A 12125-nucleotide genomic window follows, 5' to 3' on the forward strand; every position below is an offset into this window, starting at 1 on the left:
ATTCGAATACCCAATTGTTCAAACTTTTGAAAATTTGTCCAAAATAAGGAAACTCGAAAAAAATTATAAATAAAAATTCAAATTTAGAATTTGAAATTACCGCCCAAACAGGTGTGGACGTCCAGTGTTGCCAAATAAAAACACACTAGATGTCGCTGTTAAACTGTCAAAAGCGGTCAAAAAGTAAAATGGACGCACGGTGCTCATTACGCTCGTTATTTCAATGCAATTAAATTGTTTTTTTTATTATTTTCTTCGTTAACTCTGCATAATGAGTTTACAATAATGTGATTGTTAAAGGTTTCCCAAGTCGATTAAATTTACAAATTCTTCACGAATTTTCCTTTAAATAATCAAGTTTCATTAGTGTGTCATGATGTAAGCTCATGTTTAGGAAGTGAATTCACAATTATGAGTACGACCATAAACGGCTACATGGATACAACAAACGCCCCAGTGCCCCCAGGTAAATATAATTTTATTTATAATTATTTTTTCACACATTTTTCTTATTTGAATAAGAAAAAATTTGAAAAGTCCAATTTTAATTGTCGCAATTTTTGGGGTTAGAAAAGAAAAAGCTTGGGGAAAAAGATCAACTCAATGTGCATTGTCTTTTTCAAAGTATAATTGATTTAGGTATATTGTAAAATTTTTATATGATAGATTTTTTTTGCTGTTTATTTTTTTTTTTTTATTTATTCAAATTTTCGCTAGTAATAATTTTTTATATTAAAAATAAATATTAACGAATAATTTGAAATTCAAAGTAAATTTGTATAAATCCTTATGTGTATATGCATTAAAGGATATTATATAATGTTTATTATTTAATAGGTGGGCAGCAAAATGGAGGAAACACTACTAAAAGTAGTGTGGATAAAGGGAAAGAATGGCAAATGGAATTATTAATGGAAAAATTGCGTTCTAAGGCAACTAGCTTTAAATCACTTGTTGAAACAGCAAAAAGCTTACGAAGTACTATCTTGGTAGGTTAAAATATAGCATTTTTAATTTTTTTTTAAGTTTTGTAAAATCTATTCTGATTTTTATTTTTTTACAGGAAAAAAGATTTGTCGTAGATAGTGTTGAAAAATTGCAACTACAAAAATGTCTAGACAGTTTACAACATTCCATAAAAGTAACTTCCTTTCAATCCATGGTAGAGCGTTTAGAAAGTCTCACAAGACAATTAGGGTAAAATAAAACAATTCAATTTTCATTTTTAATATTGTATTGTTATATACTGAGTTTTTTATTTATTTAATTATATTATTTTTGCAGTTTAAAGTTTATGATGTCTGGACCACAGGGAAATGAATTATTTATATCCTCGGACATGTTTTTCCTAGAAGTTATTCTCGAACCTTCAGGTGCTGTTAAAAATGTAAAAATTCATCATGAAGGAAAAAATGAGCAGCAGGTTAGCGATAGTTTATCTTTTCATGAATATATTATTTTTAATTATTTAAAAATGTAATTTATTTAATTGTGAATTTAAATATAAAAAATAATTTCTTTTAGAATTGTGAAGAGCTCGTTGCATGCTTATCAAAAGGTGATTTTGTCGATTTTACAACGCAATTAGAAGGACTTGTCTCAATTTATCAATTAAATGCCGATAAAAAAGTGAAATGTAAAGCGTTCAGCGCTCTTCAATCACTTGAAGCTGACTTGGGAGTTCTTGCACAATTGCAAACTTTCATTAAAGAACCATTTAATCTTGTACACAAAAGTCCTGTTGGTGAGTAGTAACGCTTTTCTATCATATAAATATTTAAAAAAAATTTTTTTAATTTTTATCTTAAAAACAGGAATTTTGGAGAGAAGAAAAGGTGGTCATGCTATGAAATTAACATATTTCGTGTCGCCTTATGATTTAATTGACCAAGAAAATCGAAGTTCCGAATTATTGAGCATAGACAGCGTAATTTCCAAGAAGATTGGTCATTCTGTCACTGTTTGTTTGGAGGGTTCTACGGCTCATAAATTACCCACATCAAGTATCATTACAGTCAGTAGAAGCTCAAGTGGAAAAAGGTGGGTTTATCTACAAAAAAGATGAATATTTTTTTCAAAATAAATATTTATGTTGAAATTATTTTTCAGTACACCATCATATGCTATTTTAACAAGTGCAAATTCAGCGATACTTCCAGCGTGTTTTGTTCTGAAATTAGCTAAAAAAATGCCAATGTGTTTGGAATTATTACATAAGATTCAAAAAGTAACAGAACTTGAATGTGGAGATGTTTCGGCTTGTCATCCTCTATTGAGTATGATTGTACAACACACGAGTAATGGTCAATTGGACTGTCAAAATAATCGCGGCTTATATGTGGTAAATATAATTATATTAACGAATTTAGATTTTTTTTTCTTCAATTTCAAAAATCCAATTTCTATTTTTTTTTTTTGTAGTCGTTACCAGACCAACATCATTGCTATTTTATGACCGAGAACAAAGATATGGAAGGTGTATTAGTTGGTAGTATTCCATTTACGCATCCAGCTCATGTACCACAAATTCTTGTCTATTTACGTCAACAGGCATTGTTCAATACTCTTATTTCGAGTTGCGTGAGATCTGTGGCACGTCAGGATCCCGAACACACAACAATTTTCGAAGTGAGCGCTCTTTCTTGGCAATCGATATCCGTAAGTTTGGAGCATCCTTTTGAAGAGACAATGGCAACTGCTTTATTAGATTTAACAGATATATCCGCTCTCAAATGCAAACTCTATGGAGTGAGTCTTGGAAACACCGAACAAACATCCGAAGTGACAGGAAAAGTTTTACAACGATGTCTCAGCATTCCATTGACAATGAGAACTCTCATTAAAATTTGGGAAGGTCGAAGTTCGATAGGTACCAATATAACAGGCGGTGGTAACGGAAATTTTAATATGAATCTCGGTGGTCCAGGTCGAGATCAAAATGGTCACAATGGCCCCGGGATACCAGATTTCGGAAGTGATGATGTGCAAATTAAACAGGAATCGGGAACAACGAATGGATCGGGAACAATTGGAAGACAACAAATGTCACAACAACAACAATCGCAACAAAATCAACAACAACAACAGCAGCAGTCTTTTTTAGATGCCGGAACGGAGAGTAGTATCGGATTTCCGTCTTTTTCCGGCCAGTCCGATACAACAACTACTGCAATGTTAAATCCACTACAATTGGGCGCGCTTCTAGGTCAAGCGAAAATGTCAACTTCCTCGAATTCTTCAAGTGAACGATCAAAAAAGTCTCGTAAAAGAAAAACTGCCGATGGTTCATGGAGAAGTCCAAAAAGAAAAGCCGAAGATACTGGTGAAATATTAGTTGAAAGTTCAAGTTCCGATTCAACTCCACTTGGCACACCGACAAGCAGTCGAGACTATACAAATGAGGCTCGAACTCCAACTCCAACTTCGACTATCAATTTATCAGGTGGATTGGAAATTTCCAATATCGAATCATCAGATATTATCGGAACTGACAAAAGTTCTGATTACGACGCAGAGAATGAAAATGAAGTAATGGAAGTTCACGAGGTACAAAATGTTGAAGATCTTTTGAAAAAAGAGAGAAAATCGAAAAAACGTGAAGAAAAAAAGAGTCCAACAAGCTCATTTGAAGAGAGTAAAAATTTAGTACCACCATCAGTGAGTATAACTCCAATTACAAGCAGTGGAATCGGTCAATCAAATTATAGTTCCGTATTGACGGGAATGGGACTCGAGAGACGTCCAGGAATTGAAATTATTCCAATAACATCATCACCGCAAACAAATTTACCGAGTTCAATTACAATCACGCCAATAACAGGACCAACGACGAAAACATCAATTGACGATAGGCGAGAACGTAAGAGTTCAAAAAACCGGTCAGGTACCGACGATGGGAAAAGTAAGTTGGAAAAAAAGAAAAAGAGGAAACGCGAAGAAAGTCCCATGGGACCACCAGATAAATATCCACCAAAACAACCGCAGGATCCTCTTTCAAAACCCGTGTCTGTTAGTATTAAACCAACAGAATCACCACCAGGAAGTCTCAGTTCTTCCCGACCATCATCTCCAGCTACTACATTGAGAAAATTTAGTCCATCTCCCACACACACAAGCCCCCTAGCCCTCGTCGGTAAGTCCAGTCCCACATTGAAACAATCATCAAGTAAACCAGTCCAAAGTCCAAAACATTCACCAGTTTACAGTAGTCCTAAACACGTATCAGTTATGCCAGCGAGTGTCAGTCCAAAACATGGCACATCATCTCCAAAGCATGGAAGTTCAGGAAGCGCCGGAAAACCAAGTATGTCAGCCTTAAAATCCGCCGCCAGTTCACCAAGTGGCAAAAGTGATATTGGCACTCCCTCCAAATGTAAATCATCCTCCTCATCATCATCATCCTCGTCATCCTCCTCCTCTTCCTCATCATCCAGCAAAGATTCGTCTCGCGACAAAGACCGAAAAGCCTCTCTAACATTTGGCTCATCATCCGGTCATCAAAGTCCAAAATCAAAATCATCATGCGGCAAACCAAAACAATTGGAATCACTCTCAGTTGATTCCAATCAACAAATGCAAACAAGCAGCGGTTCCGCGTGTGGTAGCACAACACCGCCTTCAGAATTAAGTAAATCCGCCACTGCTCAACAACAAGCAAGAAATCGAAAAGGATCACTAAGTGCCGTAATTGACAAACTCAAAAATGCCCAACACTGCACTGACGATGCCTCAAATGGTAATTCAAAAATATCCGTCACCTCAAGTGGATCCTCCAGTGGATCAAGTCAAAAAGAACGTGGACTCACATCAAATAAAGTCAACATCGAAGGCAAAAGTGTCAATAAAAATAATCCCTCATTAGACTCAAAAAATCCCGCCGAATATATGGTTAAACACAGTTCCGATGGTATGAAAATAACAATTAACAAAACTCGCACTAAAGACTCAAAAACAACATCATCATCGTCATCATCATCTAGCTCCGGCAGTGGTTCACCAAAAACTCACACTGGTTTAAAACCCGGTGTAACATCCGGTCCAGCTTCAAAAAAACCAACGCAAACATCACCAAAAGTTCATATCTCATCACCATTAACTTGTACAAATAAAATGCTACCAAGTCAAAAATTTCCCGGAATGATGAAATCAAGTTCAACATCAAATTTATCATCAGCGACAAAAAATACGCCACTGAAGTCTTCCTCATCGTCTTCCAATACTGGCTCACCGAAAACATCGAGCTCAGGCGCAACGGATCTAAGTCGATCGCGTGATAAATCAAGATTTCCAAAATCCAATGAAAAAAGTATATTTAGCTCAAAAAGCAGTGATATACGTAAAGCAAGTCCATCATCACTTCGCGAGGAATGTGATTCCGAGAGAGCGTTCAAATTACTCGCACATGCATCAATGTCAAGTCTTCAAAATCTCCCTGGTATACCGCCACAATTACTTGGCGTCGAGGGTTTAATGAAACAGCTCGATACAAATTTTCAAATTCCAAAATTATCAGCGCGTCTCAATTCCGAATCGGTGCGCTCATCAACAGCCACTGAGAAAGAACAAAAAACCGGAATCGATAACAAAGCTTCTTCCGATCAGATGACTAGGTCATCACAATTAGGTTCTAATCCTCTATCAATGACCAGTACAAAATCCGATGAATCTTTGAATACACCGGTAAATTTTGGAACCACTTCAACATCATCGATTATCGACACCGATGTACCAACAAATCTCTCAATGCAATCTGAAGATCAAACAAAATCCGATTTAATGAATCGTATTCTCAACAGTTCGGAGAATACAAAAGATGATTCCGGTGTTGTGATGGTTGTTCTACCAAAAATCGAATCTTCAACAAAACAGGGATATGGAATTCCAATGAATGTGTGTGATGGTCCCGTTGGTAGTAGTTCGGAGAGTTTGAATCTAAGCACAAAACCATTGGATGCGACTATTAATAAGTATACGAAATTTGTCGAGGAAAAAGAATCATCATTTCAAATATCGAGTGTAATGCAAAATGATTCGTCAACATCAACGAGTAATACAAATTCACAAGAACAAGCTGAAATGTTATTGGATTTCTCGGCACCAAAAGACAGTCATAAGGGAACAATTTCAAATATCGTTTCGGAGAGATCGTCTTTTGTGAGGAATACACCACCGCCTCCTCCTCCACCGCCACCTCCGCCACCGCCGCCTCCACCACCTCCACCACCACCATCATCAACGACGTCGTCGTCATCGTCTTCACAACAGGGACAATTGTTACCTTTAACATCATCAGTACCTGGTTTAGCTGCCGTCACAATGGCATCAGTATCGTCAACATCGAATTTTCCACCAAGTCCATCGGTGAGCGTTCATATTGTCAAAAGTCCCGCTCCATCGCCACGTGTTATTCCACCTTCGCCTCATTCAGCATCACCCTGTATCACTGATGACGAATTGATGGACGAAGCGGTCGTGGGAATGGGCAAATGAAGATTACTTAAATTTAGCCACTCAATTTCTTCCGTTCACGGTTTTGGTAATCCTCTTCCCAGTTTCATGATTCATTTTTAATTCAAATTTTTATTTCTTGTAATTATTCCAAAAATTATCAAGCCTTTTTTTTATATTTTTAATAAATAATTTTTCTTTTGATTCTTTGGAAAAATCAAAATCGAATAAAAAAAAAAAACCTTTTCAAGAAAAAATATAGAATTTCAAAAATTATTAGAATTAATTCTTTGGAAAAATTAAAATCGAATAAAAAAAAACCTTTTTAAGAAAAAATATAGAATTTCAAAAATTATTAGAATTAATAATATTTTGAATTTATAGGCATTTAATAATTATTGTTATATAAAAAAATTTTAAATACCAATTTTTTTATAATTGGGTTCAATTTAATCATAAAATATTTTGAAATTATATGTAAATATTTTTTATTGATTTATATAAGAAAAAGATTTGATAATTTACTGATAGAACTATTTTTGGAATATTCCATTAAAATATTGGAATTTTAATATATTTGAAAAAAATGATTTTATATTCTTTTTTTTTAAGAAAAAATAATGTAATTTACAAAAAAATTGAAAAACTAATTTTTTTAAATTAAAAAATTACATAAAAAAAATAGTAAAGAAATTAATGATCAAAGTTGAACTCTGATTTATATTAAAATTGATATTTTTTCGTTTTGTACATTTAGAACAGAAACTTGGAAGAGGAAATAGCTTTTCTTATCATTACGTTAATAATAATAAATTAATGCACGCTCTTGTTTAATTAAATTTAACTCTTTCATAATTATTTTTATCTATTGCACATTTTTTTTAAAAAAAAATTTCTTTTTAATTTAACTCTTTTTACAATTACTATTCGACTTTCTCTAATTTATTTTTTTTTTCACTAAAAATTCAGTAATAATTTTTTCAAAGAGAAAAATAATTAATCGTTTTAAATTTAAATTATAAAATTCCAAATTTAAAAAATGAAATCAAAGATAAAAATAAATTACGAAAGAGTTAATAAATATGTAGATAAATATTTTTATTTCTCATTTTGTGGAGATAAAAACAAAATAAATGTCGTGTCGAACGGCTAGACAATCATTTTAATATCAAATTGTCTCCAGGATAAAGCTGTGGAAAGGTTCAAGTGCCGAGGACATATAGGAAAAAATACAGTTAATTATATCGTCTTTCAAATTATCACTACATTATTTTAGAAAAAAAAGAAAACTGTCTGTTTCATGTCGAAAAGTAATTTTCATTTTTTCAATTAAAATTTTTGTTTTCTAAATTAAGTTAAAAAAATTAAATATTTGAAAAAAAAAATATTGTGTAGTTAAATTAGATGAAATTTCTTTTGTATTAAAATTCTTCGCATGTAAATTCTGTTGACTACGAATTAGAAAATGAATATGAACGATGTTTCTTTTTTACGTTCATGATATTTATCAGTGCGTGTCTTAATAATTCTGGAACTATTCAGCCTTATCATCGGGACATCGATCGACAAATATGAATGTAAAAAACAAAGAAACATTCTTAGTCGATTATTAGTGTCCATTTATTGGCCTTTAACTCTGCCATATAAAAGACAAATTGTCAAAAAATACAGGACGATTCGAGAAACGATGTTCACTTATAAAAATTACAGAAAAACAAAATAATTATAAAGGATAGATATTGTTCTTTTATTATTATTATTATATATCAATCCCTTGGATATTTGGAACTACCTCAAGATCTTTTTTCAAAAAATATTTCCTTTAAATTTTTTATTAATTATTGTCTCGAATCGTCTTGTTTAAATAGGTACAAATATACATTTATACATAAAGGTCATAAATTAATTTGTATAGAGAAGATATATATGAATCCTTGTATATAATTATTATATTGTTCTACCTTTATCGTTTAGATGTAAGGAAAAAATGATATATGTAAGACTTGAATAAACTTATTTCTTTTTGTAAAAAATAATTCAATTCTATATTTATACATTTATGATTAACAATTAATTCCACTAAAGACATTCTTAAATATAATTTTAATTAAATAGATTTCTTTTTTTTTTTAAACATTAAATTGTTTTCTTAACATATCGCTAATTGATATAATTTATAATTTAGATGGATGTGATTATTTTTCGACAGAACCAACTTCTTGGTAAAAAAAAATCAAGAATTTTATTATCATATGGAGCACAATTGATTCGGGCATAATATTCCATTGCATAGAGACTCAACATTAAACCGGAACCAGTGCAAAGTGACAACCACATGAAAATATTACCATTTGATTTTGTATTTTCCTTGGGAATAAATACTAAACACATTCCAAATCCTCCGAACATTACCAGCATCACGGGATAAAAGAAACGAAATGCAATAGCCAATATATATTCGTGAAAAAATGCCGACACCATAAATACGGTAATTGTTGAGAGAATTTTATTTTTACGTGCAACAATCTCGTACATATCCTTGTAAATATAAGTGTAGAGCCAATCGTGCACGACAATATTCCATGTACGATAATATGTGCTAAATGATGTCGAATTCCACCAATCCTGTAAGAAATTATTATTTTTTCTTTAAAAATTAATTTTAAAAATAATTTATATTAATTTTTTGTTTCTTTACCTTATAGAACATTCTGTCAGCAAATTGAAGAAGTTCAGCGGATCCATTCATCCAAGAATGAAGTAGACAATAAAAACCACAGAGTAAAGTTAAAATTCCAGGCATCATATTGCTGAATATATTATGAACAAGTATTCCTGGATTAGCGGGTTGAACGCCAAATTGTTTAAATGCAGTCATTAAGAAACGTTCACAAAGAAATGCAATATAAAAAATAACAAGTACAACTTCCGTATAATGCCAAACAACGACTTTCCATCGAATTTCTTTGGTTCTGAAATGAAAAAAAAAAATATATGTAAGTTATTTTTTTTTATTATTTATTAAATCAAAAATTTTCAATTCACCTGGGATAATTATCACGATACACTAAAGTTGGTGCAAACATAAAATACAAAAAATTAGAAAATCCGGGACATAAAATTCCCTCTTTTTCCGAATGTGGTTTAAATGACAATACTCTTGGTGCATTACTTCTTACAAATGCGTGAGATTTCATTAACATGCGTACCTAAAATTAAAATGAATTAATTAATTAGAATTATTAATTCAATCGTGGTCGATAATTTCATTTGCATTTTACAAATTACACATTATTTCTATAAGGAATATAAAAAGACGATAAAATTGTCTATCTTTTAATTTTTTTAATCGACAGCTAGACTGACTAGTTTTTTCTTTTTTTTATATAAATTCGCCTGAACTTTAAACTTTCAATCTAATAATGATTTTTAATTTTAACATAATTATAAAACTACTTTTTCTTTTGTTATCATTTTTAATATTCACTTTTTTTCAATTGTATACACTGATAAGATACGATAATTCCATATTAAAGGATTAAATTTTCTGATGAAAATAAAGTCTTTGTATATTTTTTAAAATTATAATTTCAATTCTAATTGAAACTAAATTTTCAATTACGAGTAAAATTTAAGTAATTAATTTTTTAATATTACCTGCTCCATTATTACTATTAAACTTGATGCAGGAGGAAGATCCTCTTCAAAAACAGATTTTGATGGAAAAATAATAAAGGCAATTTGATAGAGAATAAAAGATATCAATGCTCCATAATCAAGAATTTTTAATGAATATGCTGGAAAAAAATTTAATCGCGCAATTATTCAATATGTAAATAAAAAAATTAATTAAAATTATGACTTAATTAATGGAATTGAAAAAAAATTTATACAATGTTGAATATTTACATTTTGGTTGAATATCTAATCGTTTGTTTGCCCAAAATGCAAAAATTGAATAAAGAACAAAAGTTGACGCTGTCATTCCAATCCAAATATAAATAACAATTGGCATTTTACCAAAAGCTTTGATTATTGTTTGAATTCCAAGTTGTACTCTGAAATTTGTTTTATTAATTGAATAATTAAATTTTAATTTAATATATCATAATTTTTATTAATTATTTTATTTACGTTCCAGTTTCCATAATGTCATGAATGGCAGTGCTCATAAAGAGAATTATAAGAGTCACTATGAAAATATTATAAATTGTTTTGATATGTTGAACTTCAAATAAATCAGTGAGAAGGGAATTTCGCGGAAGAAATTCTTTATCTGGTAGAATTCCATCTTTTTTTGTTTTCCTATAGGAGTAAAAAATATTTATTTATTTAATTTTTTAAGCTGTAAATTTTAAATATTTTTTTTTCTCTACCTTCTGTCAGTATATTTATCTGAATCAGCAAAATCCTTTCTTAGTATATTCTCTGAATTCGTTTCTTCTATTTGTTTATTTATTAAATTATTCTTTAAATCATTCAGTCTATCGCTCAGATCCTAAGAAATTTTGAAATAATTTTTAATTTACTATTTTATAAAATATTTTACATTATAAAGAGAATCTCTTATCATAAAAATTGAAAATGATAAAATTTATATACATACTTGAAAACGTTCTTGTAAATTATCGTAGCTCATTTTGCATTTCAAATCTTCATCAATTAGATCTTCTTTTTTTACTACAATAAAAAAAAATATTACAATCTTGCATAAAGAAAAGTTCTTCAGCTAAAAATAACTTAAACTATTGCAAATAATAATTTCTTATCATATTGTCCCATGTTGTTATTATATTACAAAATTTTATTATCTTAAAAAAACCTTGACCCCCTAAATTTATTTTAATAGAAAAATAATTTGTTGTTAAAATTTATCAAAATTAGTTTCAATATTATATTATGATTTAAAAGTTAATTGAATTCAATGTTGTAAAAAATGTGCAATTTGTACTTTTAACTTACACTCACTCTTCTCATGAACTAGATTATTTAATGAAGAACACTTATGATGATTTTGATCATCGGAATTCACTGTCATGTCTTATCAAAAATATCAATTAACAAAAATAATCACAATAAAACAAAAACAAAAACACAAAATTTTTCGTATCTAAATAATTTATAACATATTCTATTATTGTATATTACGACGTAGACTGATCTCTTATTTCCCGGCAATTTTCTCGTTCAATTCTACTGGCATTATCTCCCTCTCGTATTCCCCTTCCATTATCATCTATAATCTCTCATTTTATCAATATATATTTCCACATTATCGTTGTCAATCATTTAATTCAAATATTTTGAAAGTGTAATTAATTTCTTGTTATACCTATATAGTTACAACATAAAGTAAAGTCTTATTTCCTCGATATTGTTCATTAATTAATTTATTGAAATTTTCGAAAATTAATTATAACTTGGTGTAAAGGTCAAAGCAATCACAACAGCTTGATTATTGTCACTCTCATCAAACTTTTCCATAATGTTTGTGTCATTTGATTCAAAGAAAAATTGTTTCCGTGAATCAGATTTCATTGAAATTTAGAATTTTTTCCATAATTGCAAAATAATTTTTTCGACAAAAAAAGAAACGTATAAAAAAATCAAATAACGTAAGTAATTGTTAAATCGGAATAGAAATTAAAAAAAAAAAATCACACTTTCTCCTTTTGAAT

General features: G+C 30.2%; 2 protein-coding genes across 4 annotated transcripts; one reads left to right on the top strand and one right to left on the bottom strand.

The window, feature by feature from the left end:
• The first annotated feature begins 175 nt into the window (after positions 1-175).
• LOC127283472 (mediator of RNA polymerase II transcription subunit 1) lies at positions 176-8023 on the top strand. Of its 2 annotated transcripts, XM_051308380.1 has the most exons (9): positions 176-466; positions 838-989; positions 1064-1197; positions 1285-1423; positions 1525-1744; positions 1815-2040; positions 2110-2341; positions 2422-6360; positions 7631-8023. In XM_051308380.1, exons 1-9 carry the CDS (start codon positions 412-414, stop codon positions 7721-7723), a joined length of 5190 nt encoding a protein of 1729 aa, XP_051164337.1. In that variant the 5' UTR covers positions 176-411; the 3' UTR covers positions 7724-8023. The 2 variants fall into 2 exon arrangements, with proteins under 2 accessions (XP_051164337.1, XP_051164336.1); XM_051308379.1 differs by lacking the exon at positions 7631-8023 and having other exon boundaries at positions 2422-6750.
• A 564-nt stretch (positions 8024-8587) lies between these two features.
• Positions 8588-11976, bottom strand: LOC127283473 (sterol O-acyltransferase 1). 2 transcript variants are annotated; one of them, XM_051308383.1, is made up of 9 exons: positions 11416-11976; positions 11054-11127; positions 10824-10945; positions 10582-10752; positions 10357-10505; positions 10105-10244; positions 9493-9656; positions 9146-9419; positions 8588-9072 (listed from the first exon to the last, which is right to left on the bottom strand). In XM_051308383.1, exons 1-9 carry the CDS (start codon positions 11483-11485, stop codon positions 8629-8631), a joined length of 1608 nt encoding a protein of 535 aa, XP_051164340.1. In that variant the 5' UTR covers positions 11486-11976; the 3' UTR covers positions 8588-8628. The 2 variants fall into 2 exon arrangements, with proteins under 2 accessions (XP_051164340.1, XP_051164339.1); XM_051308382.1 differs by having other exon boundaries at positions 11410-11968.
• Positions 11977-12125: the final 149 nt, after the last annotated feature.

The sequence above is a fragment of the Leptopilina boulardi genome, unplaced genomic scaffold, assembly GCF_019393585.1.
Source record: "Leptopilina boulardi isolate dan_hultmark-lab unplaced genomic scaffold, ZJU_Lbou_2.1 LbouV2_31, whole genome shotgun sequence".
In the NCBI taxonomy this organism is placed as follows: domain Eukaryota; kingdom Metazoa; phylum Arthropoda; class Insecta; order Hymenoptera; family Figitidae; genus Leptopilina; species Leptopilina boulardi.